Source organism: Triturus cristatus, chromosome 3_2 (assembly GCF_964204655.1).
Source record: "Triturus cristatus chromosome 3_2, aTriCri1.1, whole genome shotgun sequence".
Lineage (NCBI taxonomy): Eukaryota > Metazoa > Chordata > Amphibia > Caudata > Salamandridae > Triturus > Triturus cristatus.
This window is the reverse complement of record NC_140584.1, coordinates 858859732-858878161: the sequence shown is the minus strand read 5'-3', so window position 1 is coordinate 858878161 and position 18430 is coordinate 858859732. Positions and strand designations below refer to the sequence as shown.

Sequence of the window (18430 nt, the reverse complement as noted above, 5' to 3'; positions counted from 1 at the left end):
TCTCTGCTCCCCTTTCCCACTAAAGTCCTCGAAAAAGTCATCAACTGCCAACTCGAGTAATACCTAGAGAACAACAATCTTCTGGACACCTTCCAGTCAGGATTCTGCACCAACCACAGCACCGAAACCACTCTGATAGCTGCCACAGACGACATCAGACACGTTTGTGGCTGTGGAGAAACGGCGGCCTTGATCCTCCTTGACCTCTCAGCAGTGTTCAACACCGTAGCCCACCACACCCTTATCAAGAGACTTCACATAAGAATCCTCAGAGATGCACTCAAATGTATTGCCTCCTTCCTCACTGGAAGATACCAGAGAATCTGCCTTCCTCCCTTCACATTGTAACCTAAGAACATCATGTACAGCATCCCTCAAGGCTCGTCCATCAGCCCAACACCTACTGACCCCCTTGGACAACATTGTCAGAACCCATGCACTAAACATCATATCCTACGGCACCCAGCTCATCCTCTCGCTATCAGAAGACCCCTTCACCATGATGGCCAAGTTCTGCAGGTGCATTACGAGCATCACCGACTGGATGAAAGACAACTGCCTGAAACTCGACACCGATAAAATGGAAGTACTGATATTTAGGAACAGCACCTCCTCGTGGAATGACTCCTGGTGGCCTTCTGAAGTAGGACCCTCTGCCACTCCGACTGACCAGGCCCGCTACCTAGGCATCATCCTGGACAGCAAGATCACCATGAAAAGCCAGATCAACAGTCTCTTCCACCTGCTTCTTCACTCTTCGCATGCTCAGTAAGATCTTTAAATGGCTCCCCGTCGACACCAGGCAAACTGTCACTCAAATCCTAGTCACTAGCCTACTGGACCACGGCACCATACTCTATGCAAGAATCACATCGCACCTCCTGAACAGACTGCAGACCATACTGAATTCAGCAGCCAGACTTATCCTCAAACTCCCAAAGCGGACCTACATCGCCTCCCAACTCAAGAACCTCTACTCGCTACCTATTCAGAAGAGGTGTCAATTCAAGAAGCTGGCCCACACCTACAAAGCCCAGTACAACCAAGGACCAGCATACATCAACCACCGCTTGAACTTCCACCAACCCTCCAGACACCTGCGATCCGCCTCCCTTGCTCATACCCCTCTTATCCGCTGAAGCGACAGCGGAGATCGCTTCTCCTCCTACCTTGCAGCTAAGTCCTGGAACGACCTCCCCCTTCACCTCCGGATCTAACCCTCTTGGCCGGAATAAAGCAAAGGGCTCAAGGCCTGGCTGTTTAATTGAGTACTCCCTATGCAGCAAGGTTCATAGCGCCTGGATACCCTCACAGGTGGTTAGCTGCTCTTTACAAGTCTTGCTTGATTGATTGACATTCAAACGCAGGGTCAGCGAACTGTAAACGCTGACCTTTCATGAACCCTACTATGGATACACAAGCACATGGTGGTTGAGCGAAAAATCCACAGTTCCTTGGCAAGGTCATCACACACTTCCACGTTAATCAGTCCATTCAGCTGCCCAGGTTCTTCCAGTGGCCAAAGACGTATGCTGAAAGGGGATTGCACACATTGGCTGAGCAGAGGACAGCCATGTAGTACCTGCAGGAAGCAAACTGGATAAAAAGGAAGCCATCTCTTTATTTCCTATACACCAGCAAACATAGGCTCACCTGTGTCCAAATGGACCATTGCAAGATGGATAGTACAGACAATCCAGACCTACTACATGAAAGCTGCAATGGCATTATAGGAGAAACAGAGGGGCCAGTACACAAGGTAAAAAGAGTGGCAACGCTTGCCTTTTCTGCTGCCACTTCCATTAATGACATATATATGGCAGCTACATGATCATCCATATACACCTTAACAAAACACTGTGTGGATTTTGAGACAAATAGAGAATCACTAGTAGGACAGAAGCTATTAAAATACCTGTTTGCTAGCATGCTCTCATTTAAACTCAACCTCCCAAGGTAGAAAGATACCCTCGGATCTAGTGCATGCTATTTAAAGTACAAAGATAAATAAATACCGCTACAAGATCAGTGCTCGGCTGTTTGAATCATTTTGTGGGCACTAAGCATGAGCGCCCTCAAAATAAGTGTTTTTTTCTTTCAATTTGTCGATCTGAGTTGGATCATCATACTAAAAAAAGCAATACAAGTGGGTGAATGAAAATGCAAGAGTGGTGGTTAGGAAAGCAACGCAGTGGGAATGGGTGTGGGAAGCAACACTGACGGCACGGAGAGGGATGCAATTGGAAAGGGGGAAGTAAATGAGCGAGTGCGATTAGGGCAAGCACATCACTGAAGCAGTGGAAGACAAACACGCAACCAAAGAAAAAGCAACATGCACGGTGGAGGGGGAGGTTAGCACAGAACGGAGCCAGCTGGAAAACACGTGCACTCATAGAGTGCCTAAACAAAAAGATAAAAGTAGCACCTGAAAAATATGCACAGTAATGTGCCCATGCACTAGGGGAAGGATAAACACAAGAAGTGGAAGGAAAGCCCACACACGCCAACGATAAGAAGCCAGCAAATGAGATTGCAATTAAGCCAACCAATGGTAAGCAGTGGGCTGACACTTAATCCCACTGTACGCTAACAATAAGTCTCCCAACAGACAGCGCATACTCTGTATAGAAGGCTTCGACCTAAAAAGACTACAGAAACTAATATTCCGGAACCAGCCACTAGTTTGCGGAATAATGCTCAACATGAGAATCCAGAATTATTTAAGCTGTAAAACTACACCTCAAGGTCTTACCATTTTGGTCTAACTACAGATTCCTCACCTTTGGAATAGATGCCACTTCAGTACCTTCCAAAGGTAGAGAGGCTGAGGAGTGGATTCATCAGAAATACTTGCAGGAAGAAGCAGGAGACCTGGCTGTCAAGATAGTAGTGTTTCCAGAGTGTCTGCACTGACACACAACTTGGTAGATGTCTGTAACTGGCACCTCCTTGCCAGTGCCAACATAGGCGCCTTGGTCATTGTGGAATAAATCCACAGGTCTTTTGGAGGTTCCTTCTTGGCTAGTGCGTAGCAGATCTTTAGCGCAGAAGACGATACACGTCGTTATAGACCTGTTTTGCATCACGTTGCCATTCTTGATCTTGGTGAAACCCACAAAGTGCTCCACACAATAGTTTCTTGTATGGTCAGTGTAGGAACTCAAAGCTCTGTATTCTCTCGCCGATGCGACCTCTCCTTCAAAGTGTGTGGCAGAGTGCACAATTTCAGCAGCGTAATCGATTGACCAACGTGATACTACCTTTATCTGAAAGGTAGCTTGTGTCCTCAGCACCAGCTTGTCTGGGAGCAATGTGCTGTAGGGAGATGCAAAAATAGCGCCTGTAGTTTGCTCAAGCTGCGGGCAGAGCTGGTGGTGATACAGTCTTGATTGTCAGAAGTCGTAATGACCAACTGTGAATAGACTCAAATGGCATGCCCATAAGGAATGGTTCAGTTTGCCACATCCCAGATAACCGCATACTAAGCTTTCACCACTAGTTCTAAATAGCAGGAATCAGTAGGGAGTGTCTTATTGATTCCCTGGTCAGTCATATTGGGCCGCGATTACCAGCCCTTCTTCTTTATATCATTGATTTCCTGTGTCCTATTGAAGATGTAAAGGTAGTGTTGCACAGTGACTCTAATGAATGAAGCATGGGCCAGACAGTAGTAGTAACACATGTCCATTTCGATCTTCAACTTGTATAAATTGTGTTCACCCATTCATTCTGACTCGGGAGCAGAATCAAGTCCCGCTTCCCTGAGTCTGGCAGCATGGCTCTTAAATTCTTTGCATGGACATTTGGACATCCTTAAAAATTGTAAAGTGGTTTTGTGGTTAAGTGACTTTTCTTAAGCCAATCATGTGAATTTATGAAAGTTCAGTGCCAAATAAATTAATTGTGAATTACGTTCTTGCAGCGTTGATAAATTCACATGCAACCCTCTTTCACCCACGATGGGGCAATATAATTGTGGCACACTTGTACTCAAACCTCTGACGATGACCACCAGAGTTGTTTAAGCCTATGCACCTCATTTGGCAAGCAAACTCCAAAGGTGGCTAAACTACATTAAAAAAAATTCAGTTTTTAACAGTCCTATGAAAAATGTACATAGGATTTCATGCCTGAGATGGAAAAGTCTGTGTAATATACCGACACTGGACAACTGTAGTAATGGGTAAGTAATTTATGCATATGTAGCAGCTGGAACTTATTGACAGGACTGAGCTGTTTTCTGGTGGATTTAAGTGCTAGTCAGGCTTGTGTGTCGCTGACCGCATCGGGCTCTAGCAGCATTATGTATACCAGAACTTACTTTAGCAAAGCACCGATGTTTATCAGTCTGCAAACACAGCTTGCTGTCCTATGTATGACATGACACACATGTATTTTTCCTCATTTCGTGTAATGGAGCTATTCAATCTAGTGAATGTCTTTGCATTGTAATTTAGTCCTTAATGTTCCACCTGCAGATATTGCACCGTGGTTACAGTTTTTGGTTCTTGGGCTTAGCAGTGACAGGATTTGTTCTCCCTTGTAGGAGTTGCCGGGTGGCCCCATTAGTGCAATGTGATTACTGCCCACTTCTCTTCCACATGGACTGCTTGGACCCACCTCTTACTGCCATGCCAACAGGCCGCTGGATGTGTCCCAACCACATTGAGCATGTTGTGGTAAGATTTCTTTGGTAGAAGTGTTTGGGCGGAGGTGTTTGGGAAGGATTGAATAAAGCAAAATCCTTATTCTTATCTGTTGGCAGTTGTGTCCTGTGAAATAAGCTGATGTCTGCTGCATCCTAATTGCTCTCTATCATGAAGTGATTGTTGTGACTGGGGATCTTGTTGGCAGTCTTGCATGGAGGCTAACTTTACCAGATGTAAGATGGAACCTGTTATGTTATCTAGATCCTTGAAGGGTATAACGTGTGGTAGTGAGGGAAAGTTTGTACGGCAGCTGGTCTTGAAAGGAGAGCAGTTTGCAGTACTCCTAAGACCAGCATGCATAACAACTTCACACAGTTTATTTCTTGCATTTTGAAATAAATGAAAATGGCATGTCTCATGAGATTACATTGGATCCCTCACAGTGCCATAACATATTTGTTTTGTGGATAGTGGCAGGCCTTAAGTCACAGTGGCCTCCATAGGGTCCTCTCTGGGTTTATTGCTTAGTGGCACAGATTAATAAACTCATTCAATTGTTAATCTACTTGCAGCTGAGTTAAATATGCATTGTTTTTCTGTGCACTCTTTATTCTCTCGCCACATTCAGCTTAATCAGAAGAACATGACTCTCAGCAACCGATGCCAGGTGTTTGATCGGTTTCAGGACACCATATCCCAGCACGTGGTTAAAGTGGACTTCCTGAACCGAATCCATAAAAAGTATCCTCCCAACCGCAGGCTCCTGCAGTCCGTCAAGAAGAAAACCTTGAAGGTACATGAAGGGGAGGGAGGGTCTAGGTTGTGAATAGGACGCTCAATGATGTAACCTCTAACCCAGTGATACTCAAAGTATGCATGCAGCCCTCCTGACCTTTACATGCGACCCCCTGGGCAGCAGCAGCACTGAGCTGCTATTTACTCAACTCAGCACTAACATGGAAAAAAATGTTAAATATACAGCAAGCACTTATTTAAAGCATAATTGCATTTAGGGAAAGGAAGTAACGTGGCCCTTAACTTTAGGAACACCTTAGTTTTTAAAGATAGCCACTAGATACATGCATTGCTTCCACAACTCCCACTCTACAACCCCCGCTGGCATCAGTGTGGCCCTCGGTCACACCATAGACAAAACTTTGCGGCCCCCAGGAAAATATTTGTGAGTACCCATGCAGTCTAACCTATCACTACTGCACTATTGTGAAAGATAAGTTCATCCTCCAATTCCTAGTGTTGTCTTTGGCCTTTTTTTTTAAACGCTTTCCCATTTAACTTTGTTGAATCTCCTATGATTTGCTGGTTGTTGATCAGAGCAGATTGATGTAATATTGATGGAGGGAATAGCCAAACCTATTTTTTCTGCTTTTTGTTGCATAAGTATCCACTGCTTTTTGTTTGCAGTTTGGTGATTGATTGAACACTTACAGTACAGATGCACAAAACCATAGGTTACCTCTTTTCACTTGCTTTTCATGGGTAGATCTGTTGGTGGGACCACTAAGTCATTTAGTTTGCATAAGAGTAAGAGCCTTTTGTACGTACATTTATCCCCAGAAAATTGCTGGGGTAATTCAGTAGGTGGCACTTTTTTAGGAAGGTTTGTGGATTGTGGGCGAGAGGAGCCGCTCTGGTTGTTGCCCAATGCACCTAAATGTTGAGTACAATGCTAGTAGAGGTTCTACATTTATGGAATCATAATAACATCCTGTAAATGGCTGCAGTTGTTTACATTTTGGTAACTCTTCTACATTTGCTTGTATGAATGTTGATCAACAAGTACGAATTGAATGTGTGCTTAATGTGCTCTATCAGAGCACATGGGGTGGAGACTGATTTACAGTTTGGAAACTGCTTGCTGAGACCTGAAGAATCATTGATGATCTGAACATTTGCTTTCAACAGCATCTTTTGAAACATGTACATTTGATGAACGTCACTTATACTGTTTATGGATCGAACGCATTTTCCTGCCCCTTTCCCTAGGAGATAATGTTTGGATTCAGTGCCAAAAATGTATTGCTGCCGTCTAGTGGCTGTTTAAAAAAAAAAAAAAACAACTCTACTAGTTCATTTGTTGTTCATTTTTAGGTCTGCCTACAGATCTAGCTTTTAGCTATTTGTTCTAGTTTACCTATTGTGGACACTGCCAACACTTAACAGATTTTACAGTGGGCTTTGGGTTAGCCACAATCGGTTGGCTTTCGCATCATTCTCCTTTGCCTGCATCTTTATAAATAGTTTTCCTTCCTCTTGTATTTGTCCCTCCCCTGGAGCATAGCGTCTTGACCATCCTTTTAACTGGATAACTTGCGTTTTTCCACTAAAATTCAAGGAGCTACTTTTTCAGAACTTCTGAGAAGTGCACTTTTTTTGTTTTCTCCCTCGTTAAGAGAAACCAAAAAAATCCTGATTCCTTTCTTGAGTACCACCTTATCCCTGTGTCAAGTTTGCTTCAATTTTGTATGGTGGTCATTAAATTGTGTTCCTTTTAATCTGCGTTTCTTCTAATGTCAACTTTGTTTTTGATGTTGGTGTTCTGTATCGCATGTCATTTTCTTGTGTGCCGCGCTGCCAAGGCGAACCTCTGGACCTTCAAAATGCAAATGGCCTGAATGTGGGTAGAGACTGACCTTGTTTCCTTCTCGTCATCCCCGCCTACTCTGAGTGTATCATTTGTGACTATTGGTGCGAGGCTCCTGTGGTTTCAAAGCCTCTGCTGCTCACTTCTGATCATGCATGCTTTTTCAGGAAATGTAAAGCCTAACACCTACCTAACTTTGATGCCTGTCTGAATCCAAGTGCCTGGATCTCATGGGTGCTTGCCTACGAGCCCTTGTTCACAGGTTTATGGTTTTCGGAGAACACCTGGGTGTGGTCTTTGGGCTTTTCAGGAGATGTCCAGTCTATCATGAGGGGCATACCGTTTGAGGCAAAGCAACTTCTCTAGGAGAACAAACTCCTCACTTGAATGTTTTAACCGAGCAGAACCACAATTTTCTTGCTGAGACTAGCCTCCCTTGCAAGCCAGTTTCATCAACATCTGTATTTTTTGTAGCTTTGCTCGAGTCAGACAGGTTTCTCAGTCTCTCCAAAACCCCAACTTTTTTGCCAAAATCCCTTTGAAGGGACTGTGAGGAATCCGCAACAATGGCATCAGTAACCACCCCTCACGCCACAACTGTCCCTCATTCCCTACGCAGCAGCAAGAGCTGCAACTGCATAACTGCTCTGAATTGTCCTTTGTTGACTATGCTTTGTCACCAAAGAAGAGATTCCTCATGGTTCGAGGCATGTGGGCTGCTGAATTCATATCTGTGCATAGATCGCCGCCTAGTGTTGGGTCCGGATGATTGCACATTGTTGTCCTGGAAGAGTCTTCGAAGTATCACGAGATAGGTGGCTCCTCCCCTGGACTACAGTGCGCATGGGCATCCTCTCCATCCTTAGATTGTTTTTTTCCACCATTGGGTTCGGATGTGCTTATCTTACCTCAAGTTAGGAAAACTTAGTTTAAGGCCAAAAGGCCTTTAGTTCTCGTCTGTACTGTACCCGTTCGGTATCGACCAGTTTCTTTAGTGCTTTAGCACCTTCTTCAAGCTTTTCGGATCCGCTTGGTCCGAACATCGAACTTCGATCGACGATTGAATCGAGGACTCCCTTCAAAGGATGTCCTTTATGCCACGCGAAATACCCACACATCGACGTCCACCCGGTATGCAACAAATGTCTCTCACCGGAACACGATGAGTCGAAATGTATGGCCTGCGCCCGGTTCCGCTCGAAGAAGACTCTCCGGAATCGACGGGCAGCGAGATTGGAGGCGCAGCAATCGGCGCCTGCCCCGGCCAACATCTTTAGCACCGAGGATGAAGACGCCGAGAGCTTAGACGTAGACTCCAGCCCTGCTTCCGAACACGACTCACGATCGGAAGACGACGATGAGGTGATCTTTCAGGGAGAAGAAGTCGTCGAAGAGGTAGGAGACTACGATGAGGCCCTTGGGGCCGAGGAAGATAGCTCCAGTGAAGAGCTAGGCCAACCCGTCGATACGGAGGCCGAAAAAATAAGTCGTCATAAGGCTCAGGTCGAGGGATCGCCTACGGGCCTTACCCAAGATCGATCTCACGGTTCTTCGGCCCCGCCTCCAGGCCCGGCCTCGAACATTTCACAGGAGCCATTATTATCGCAGACGACTGGATTCCCTTCAGCGAAACCGAAACTGTCCATCGCACCGGTTCCATCGAAACCGAAAGTGAAAATGGTTGCGATCGGCTCGAAGCCCTCCACTCCTTCGACGCCGGCAAAGGTCATCGGCTCCGACCGCGCCAAAAGAGATTTCGGTGCCGAGCTCACCGCAGCGGATTCGGGTGCGAGCCGAAGAAGAAAGCCCTCGGTCCCCACACGGCACCTCGGCCTCTGGCACCGAAGATTACGGCCCAAACCACCAAAGTGGCCAACCCGTCTGCGGTGACGTCGAAGACTGCGGCGCCTGCCAAATCGTCGACTCCGACGAGCGTCGATACCTCCCTTCGGATCGACGACCCAAACACTGCAAAGAAGTCTGATGCCGCTTAGACGCCTACCTCCAAGGTGCCGATCGGTTCCAAGGCGCCATCTGCGTTCACCGTGCAACAGGTCTCAGCATCGTTGCAACGCATCAGAGACCGGGCAACCCTCCACTCTAAGTCGGGTCCCGACACGCCCAAGGCCGCATAATCACACTCGGCGCCGGCGAACATCACGTTTGGGTTGCCGCCACCCACGGTGCCGAAACTGTTAGAGATTCGGACATGTGTCCGCCAAACACAGTCCCCATCCACTAGACAAACGGATATCGAGCCTTCACAGGCACAATTTATCGACGCCGACACTGGTAGGCTGATGCTCCGCAAGCGGAAAATCACGCCAGAGAGGGGATTGGACTCCTGCAAAATTCCTCTCAAACACAAATTGCCGGCAGGATCAGAACCAGTGCTTCATGAACACTTTCAACCCTTCCATCAGGATCCACCATCCTTTTCTCCTACGCATTCAGAGGCAGACGCAGGAGAGGACTATGTAGGGGATGATACCACCTACCCTGGGGATATCGATCCTGATGATCACTTGCAAGACCCAGATCAGGCATGGGATGACCCCACCGACCAGGGTACCGCACCAGATGCTCCTGACATGCAGCTTTATAATATAAAAACATCTCCCACAGCGGACACTGCTGCCTTTAATGCCCTCATATAACGGGCTGCTGCCAATCATGGAGTGGAACTCCATTCTGACACTGTAGAAGAAGACTTCTTAGTGGACACTTTCGCCTCCTCTGAAAAAACTGTCAAAACTCTGCCAATGTTAAAAGGCGTTCTAAAACCTGCAAAAGACATTTTTAAATAAACAACCAGGGCACGGGTGCTGAACCCCAGAATCGAAAAGAAATACAAGCCTGCACCCGGAGACCCTATGTACATTAGGGGTCAGTTACCTTTAGACTCCATGGTTGTTGCTAATGCTCGCAAAAGAGCCCACTCACAAACAACGGGTGATGCTTCTCCCCCAGACAAGGAGTCCGAAGTCCTGGAGACATCAGGCAAACGGATTGCAGCGCAAGCGGCAAACATCTGGCGCATTGCCAACACACAGGCACTCCTGGCCCGTTATGATAGGTCCCACTACGACACACTAGAATCACTGCTACAACATTTGCCAGATTAATATAAAGAGGCAGCGGAGCTCCTTATCAGAGAAGGACAACTCCTTACCAATGCATCCATCAAATGCGCACTGGATGCAGCCGACACTGCGGCGAGGGCAATCAACACAAGCGTCATGTTGAGGAGGCACGCATGGTTGAGAATCTCAGGCTTGAAGCCTGAGATTCAGAACAATATCTTAAATCAACCGGTCAACCCAGACTATTTATTTGGCCCTGAAGTTGACACTACCCTCAAAAAATTAAGAAAGACACTGACACTGCAAAATCAATGGTGGCTCTGCAGACGCAGCAGTTTCGTAGTGGCTCCTTTCGTCGCCCCGGGAATAGAGGAGCAGCTAGAGGTCAGGGGTCACAGCAGCAGTTCAATAACGGGGGCACACAAAGTAATTATGATAAAACCACCAGAGGTGGATATCGTGGATCCAGCACCAAAGTCAGAGGACGTGGGTACGGCAACACCAGGTCCTCCCCCAAAAACAAACAGTGACGCCCTCCCCCTGCCCCCCGACCACATAACACCTGTCGGGGGGAAGACTCCAACAGTTCCTGTCTGTCTGGAAAACCATCACCACAGACAGGTGGGTCAGGGACATTATCCAGCACGGTTACTGTCTAGAATTAACGTCCACTCCACCGAACATACCGCCAAAGCACCGTCCTATGTCCGTAGAGCACTTGGCATTATTGCAGCAGGAAGTGCTAAGTATGCTGCAAAAAGGTGCCATAGAGGTCAGGCCCGTCAACCAACAGGGGACAGGGGTGTACCCTCTGTACTTCTTAATCCCAAAAAAGGATGGTTCGCTCAGACCTATACTAGACCCGAGACCCCTCAACCACTACATTCTCTCAGAGCATTTCCATATGCTCACCCTACAGCAGGTTCTACCGCTACTCAGTCAGGGAGACTTCCTAGCCACACTGGACTTGAAAGATGCGTATTTCCACATACCCATACACCCATCACACAGGAAATATCTCAGGTTCACTATTCAAGGGCATCACTATCAGTCCAAAGTTCTCCCCTTCGGAGTAACAACAGCACCCAGGATCTTTACCAAGTGCCTAGCAACAGTGGCTGCACATCTACGGAGACAACACATTCACGTCTTCCCTTACCTGGACGACTGGCTTGTTCAGGCAAAGTCAGCCCAGCAATGTGCCAGCCACATGTCCCTCACCATTCACCTTCTTCACAGTCTGGGATTCTCACTAAATTACCCAAAATCACATCTCCAACCCGCACACGTACGACAGTACCTGGGCGCGACCATAAACACTCTGGCAGCCACAGCTCAGCCAAATTTAGTGAGGATCAACAGCATGCAACTGCTGAACTCAAAGTTCAAACCTCAACACTGCCTTCCTGCACGAGTGTTCATGCAGTTGATAGGCATGATGGCCTCCTGCATTTTCATAGTCCCGCACGCGAGACTACATATGCGCCCGCTTCAGGAGTGCTTGGCACGTCAATGGAATCAGGCTCACGGACAATTAAAAGACCTAGTGTTGGTGAGCGGTCGGGCATACAACTCTCTGCATTGGTGGAATCCACAAAACCTTTGCAAGGGCCGACCGTTCCAAGAGCCCGTTCCACAAATAATACTGACAGCGGACGCCTCTCTCCAGGGTTGGGGAGCTCATGTACGCCATTACACAGTGCAGGGACTATGGACGACTCAGCAACAGAAGATGCACATCAACGTTCTGGAACTGATGGCAATCTTCCTAGCCATGAAGGCATTCAAAGTACACTTGTGCAACAAAGTCATGTTGATCCGGACGGACAACATGACTGCCATGTACTACATACAGAAGCAGGGAGGAACGCACTCTCCACAGAGCATGTGGAAGTGGGCCATTCAGAGGAACATATTCCTCATGGCGGAACACCTCCCCGGCAAGGACAACCAGATGGCGGATCTGCTCAGCAGACACAGCCACCAGATGCACGAGTGGGAGCTACATCCGTCAGTACTCCAACCGTACTTCCAACAGTGGGGTCATCCAGAGATAGACCTATTCGCCACAAACAAACGCAAAATGCCAAAGCTTTGCCGCCAGGTTCCCACATCCGCAGTCACAGGGCAATGCGATATGGATGAACTGGTCAGGCAGATTTACGTACGCTTTTCCCCCAGCGCCATTGATACCGCTCGTGGCACGCAAACTGCGACAACACTCACTAACACTCATCCTAGTTTCTCCCACATGGGCACGCCAACCATGGTACACCACCTTTCTAGAACTTTCCGTGGTGCCGCATCAACGACTGCGGATCAAACCCGCACTTTTAACGCAGAACCATGGCGAAATCCTGCACCCAGATCCGCAACAGCTGAACCTGTCAATCTGGCTCCTGAAGTCTTAAAGTTTGGCTACCTAAACCTGCCACCTGAATGTATGGACATCATCAAGGAGGCCAGAAGACCCACTACCAGAGCTTGCTATGCGGCTAAATGGAAGAGGTTTGTCATTTACTGCAATAACAATAACAATGACATTAACCCGCTGGATGCATCCATTCAAAACATCATCTGTTATCTCTTACACTTATACCGATGCAATCTGGCATACAACTCCATACGTATCCATTTAACCGCGATAGCAGCCTATCTTCAAAACAGGCAGCACCTCTCTTTATTCAGAGTGCCTGCCATCAAAGCCTTCTTGGAGGGACTCAAACGAGTAATTCCCTCAAGACACCCACCGGCACCAGTGTGGAACCTCAATGTGGTCCTCACCAGATTAATGGGTCCACCCTTTGAACCTCTCCATTCATGTGAGATTCAATTCCTCACCTGGAAAGTAGCTTTCTTAGTGGCAATCACTTCGTTAAGAAGAGTTAGTGAACTCCAGGCACTAACCATTCAAGAGCCATTCATACAAGTTCACGCAAACAGAGTTGTACTACGTACCAACCCCAAATTCATGCCCAAAGTGATATCGCAGTTCCACATGAACCAAACTATTGAACTGCCTGTTTTCTTTCCGAGTCCACAAAATGCCGCAGAGAGAATGCTCCATACACTAGATGTAAAAAGGGCCCTCATGTACTATATAGACAGAACTAAGGACTTTAGGAAAACAAAACAACTTTTCGTTGCCTTTTCCCCACAACACAAGGGCAACGCCATTTCCAAAGCAGGGATAGCCAGATGGATCGTTAAATGTATTCAAATTTGCTATCAAAAAGCTAAACGCACATTAACGATTCCCCCACTCAACACGAAAGTTAGGGGCGTCCATGGCTTTTCTAGGAAACATTCCTTTACAGGAAATCTGTAGAGCAGCCACATGGTCCACTATACATACATTTACCAAACACTACTGCGTAGATGTACACTCAAAACAGCAGGCAGCTGTAGGACAGGCTGTTCTCAAAACTCTTTTTCAGACTGCTGCAGCTGGCACGGGCAGCCGCCGCTAATGGAGGGACTGCTATATAATCTATGCACAGATATGAATTCAGCAGCCCACATGCCTCGAACTGAATATGCTACTTACCAGTATGCATCTGTTCTTGGCATGTAGGGCTGCTGACATTCATATCGCCCACCCTCCTCCCCGGCGCCTGTAGCGGCTGCAGCACTCAGAATTACTGTATAGCATGGTCATCACTTACTGTATCCACTCCATCACTGCCACAATGGCGAAAAACAATCTAAGGATGGAGAGGATGCCCATGCGCACTGTAGTCCAGGGGAGGAGCCACCTATCTCGTGATACTTCGAAGACTCTTGCAGGACAACTATGTGCAATCATCCGGACCCAACACTAGACGGTGATCTATGCACAGATATGAATGTCAGAAGCCCTACATGCCAAGAACAGATGCATACTGGTAAGTAGCATATTCACTCCTCAACCTGCCTACTTTGCAGCTCACGCTTTGTTTTTGGAGTCAGCTCCTTACTCTGTTAATCAGAGAGGCAATATAAGTAGTGCCGGAGGCTGTGAGAGTGTAGAACTACTACTCTAGCTCCTCTCGGCTCCCTCAAAAAGACTAGTCTCTGGATATGCTACACCTGATGATATTCAACCTTTCCTCCTATGCGACAGTTGCAGGAATATATTACCTTTCTAGATGCAGAGGACTCCTACTTCATATTCCGGTCCTACCATGCCACACAACTTTACATCAAGCTCCCAACACTACAAGTTTGCGATCCTCTCATTCAGGCCGACATCTGTATTTTAAGTGTTAGCCAAGATGCATGGCTTCCTCTATTTGAATGACTAGCTTGTTAAAATGAATTTAACCCAGTTGGTTTCCCCTTGTATGAAACACACTAATGATTTTTCTCTACCGGTTAGGATTCTCCATTAATCACCAGAAGTTGTCCTTCTGATGGATACTTTTTAACTGCAGATTACACACCTTTTGACCCCACACCAGCAGTTAGATTGTATCCAGAAACCTTTCTGCCTTAGCTCATTCGCACCACTAGAAGGTGCCCTTGGACTATGTGACAGCTTCGCCCAGCCTCCATATGTGTACTCAAGAGGTACCTTTCCTGCAGTCACCTTTTTTTCCCTTCTTTTTTCGCATCCTTCAACAAACTTTTCATCCACGTTTGCCGACTTCCAAAAACTTTTATCAGGACAGCGGCATGCCTGCTGGAAGCAGATGTCAGTTGGAGATCCCCTGATGTTTTTCTTTAGTGTCTTGAGTCTGAGCAAGATTAGAAATCCTGTGACACGTGCTTCCTGATACACCCGAAAGCCATAGGAGAGTGCAACTCAAATCTGTAATTTGCAGAGCACAAGAAGAAAAGTCGATCCCATTCAAAAGTCCTGGGCTTGCTCGTGATCCAACTCTTGTTACTGGTGCAATTCGCTGTCCTCCATTAAGTCCTAAACTAAATCAAAATACTAGTTTTGCAAAGTGAATCCTTTTCTGGATTCACATGTTATGCATTTTTCCGCCATTTAATGGTTGAGTCCAGAATAGTTTTTGTTTTCTTCTTTTTGGGGGGGGGGGGCGCTGTCAACCACCATTTGGTGTTGGGTACATCCCCATTGTGACGTCTGACAGCATCCTAGAGGTCTACGTGGGTGGTAGCCACCTTAAAAAAAAAAAAAAAAAATCCGCAGTTGGGTCTGGAAGCTCCGAAGATTTTTCAGAATTTTTCCCAAATCAAGAAAACCGGAAAAGAAAGTTGACCGCGAAGCTCATCGATGTCGTAACTGTAGAGAAGATCACAGTTCCGGGGAGGATACCATGGAGACCCTCACTGGTCTGGGAATTCATGTATATCCCTACCTAGATGACTGGTTGGTAAAGGCGAATTCCTACAACCAATGCAAACTACATGCTCAGTGAGTCACGCACACACTGACAGAACTAGGATTTTCAATACACTGGGGGCGGGGTCCCAACGAGAAGAGAACCTTTGCACTACTGAAGGAGACATGTCAATACCAGAAGGATCAACCTCTGACTGTGAGGACAGTGAGCAAACTCATGGGGATGATGGCGTCCTGCATTCACCTAGTCCCCAATATCCGACTCCACATGAGGCCATTCCAGGAATGGCTACAGCAGCAATGGCCACAGGCAACTGGGAGTTGGGAGGATCTAGTGGTTGTAACGCACGCAGTGCAAGAGGAGATCACATGGTGGAACAAAGAGAACATAAGAAAGGGGAAACCATTTACACCACCAACTCCAACAGTGACCATCACAACAGACGCATCCCAAATGGGATGGGGAGCACACATGAACCAGCTCAAAGTGAGGGGTTTGTGGACACAAACAGATGCGATAAGACACATCAACTACCTGGAACTAAAGCCCGTGTTCCTTGCCCTAAAAGCCTTCCAGAGACAACTGTACGGGCAGAGAGTGTTGATACAAACCGACAACACCACAACAATGTTCTACATCAACAAGCAGGGAGGTACACAATCTCTGGCGCTATCAAGCCTTGCGCAAGAGATTTGGATGTGGGCCATCCCACTACAAATAGACCTCCTGGCAATACATCTACCAGGGAAGGAAAATGTGGAAGCAGACAGACTCCGCATCCCACGAGTGGGAGCTCAATACACAGGAAACGCAAAAGCTGTTCAAGAAGTGGGGGACCCCACAAATAGACCTGTTTGCAACACACCAAAATGCAAAATGCCAAGACTTTGCATCCAGAAAGCCAGGGCAGCAATCCCAAGGAAATGCCCTATGGATAAGCTGGTCGAAGACATTTGCCTACGCTTTTCCCCCGATACCGCTGATACACACGGTGCTCAGCAAATGCAGAACAAGCAACATGACACTGATACTGGTAGCACCACAGTGGGCCCAGCAGTCCTGGCTCTCACAGATAGTGGAGATGGCGCAGGGGCCACCACACAAGTTCCCAAAAAGAAGAGACCTGCTTTCAATGCAAAACGGAAAAGTGCTCCACCCAGAACCAGAGAACCTCAGCCTAGCAGCTTGGTTCCTGAAGACTTAGAGTTCGCACACCTAAAACTCCCAGAGAGCACGCTGGCGGTGCTGCGGGAAGCAAGAAGACCTACCACACGGAAGTGTTATGTAGCAAAATGGAAAAGGTTCACCCAATGGTGCTTCAAGGAAAAGCTACAGAAGAGAATCACTAGGGAATCAACAGTCCTAAGATATTTAACACACTTGCTAAACAGCAACCTAGGCTACACCTCGCTAAGGGTACACCTAGCAGCAATAGTAGCCTACACAAGAGGAGAAACGGGGAAAGGTTTCTTTACATCCCAGGTGGTAAAAAGATTCCTGCAAGGGGCCAAACGAATCGCCCTCCCCCCAAAAAAAGGTACCACCACCGGCATGGAACCTCAATGTAGTTCTCACACAACTTATGAAGGCGCCTTTCGAACCCATTCACAAGGCTTCTCTACATATGCTTACCATAAAGACAGCTTTTCTGGTAGCAATCACCTCGCTACGCAGGGTAAGCGAACTGCAAGCGCTATCACTACAAGAACCCTACATTCAAATTCACAATGACAGGGTGGTAATGAGAACAAACCCACACTTTATGCCAAAGGTGGTGTCAAGGTTCCACTTAAGCCAGACAATACAGATACCGAGTTTCTTCCAGAAACCATCCACAAGCGCAGAAAGGGCACTGCACACTCTGGACGCTAGAAGGGCAGTGATGCATTACATTGAGAGAACTAAAGATTGTAGGAAGACAAAGCAATTCTTTGTGTCTTTCGCAAGCAGTTTCTTGGGAAGACCGGTAACAAAAGGCACCATCGCACGATGGATCGCAGAGACATTACAATTCTGCCACAAGCAGGCAGGCCAAGAACTACAAGGAGCGGCACAAGCCCACTCTACCAGAAAAAAGGGAGCAACAATCGCCTTCCTGGCAAACACACCCGTCCAAGACATTTGCCTGGCTGCAACATGGGCCTCAGTGCACACGTTCACTAAGCACTACTGCGTAGATATACAGATGAACAAGGAAGCACAAGTAGGACAAAAAGTGCTTCAACATATATTCAACAACCAACGCTCATCTTCCACACAGCCGCCACAAGCTTAGCAGACCGCTACAAAGTCTATGCACAGCACAGTGAATCCAGAAAGATCCACGCTGCTGAACGAATAGTTTCTTACCTGTCGGTGTAGTTTTGCAGCTTGAAGACTTTCTGGATTCACTAGCGAACCCACCCACCTCCGCCAGAAAGATGAGACAGGAGGAAGGGGATCAAAAAAAAATTTGAAAAAGTCTTTGATAAAGAAGAGGATGAATAAAAATAGCACAAGACAAGAAAAAAAGAATCCGAAGATGTCACCGGAGGACATCAAATGGTGGGACGTCGACGCCCACCTGGGCCACTGAAAAAAAAAAGAGAGAAAACACTACGATTCCGGACCCAACCACTAGACCGCGGAATAATGCACAGCATAGTGAATCCAGAAAGTCGTCAAGCTGCAAAACTACAGGTAAGAAACTATTCGTTATCCTTCGAGGGCTTTGCCTCCAGACAATATAGCCTTTTACAATGGCATAGTCAAGAGGGCAACAGACAGTTTCGGCGTCACCCTCGAGGAAGAGAAAGGAGACGTATG

General features: G+C 47.1%; 1 protein-coding gene across 2 annotated transcripts in view; it reads left to right on the top strand.

Annotated features, from left to right (window-relative positions):
• PHF12 (PHD finger protein 12) overlaps nucleotides 1–18430 on the top strand; it is a 418108-nt gene that overhangs the window by 275526 nt on the left and 124152 nt on the right. For both annotated transcript variants that reach the window (XM_085649156.1, XM_085649157.1), the window contains exons 6-7: nucleotides 4547–4679; nucleotides 5278–5442. In XM_085649156.1, the coding sequence (XP_085505282.1) occupies nucleotides 4547–4679; nucleotides 5278–5442 (298 nt within the window). The remainder of the gene's footprint in view (nucleotides 1–4546; nucleotides 4680–5277; nucleotides 5443–18430) is intronic.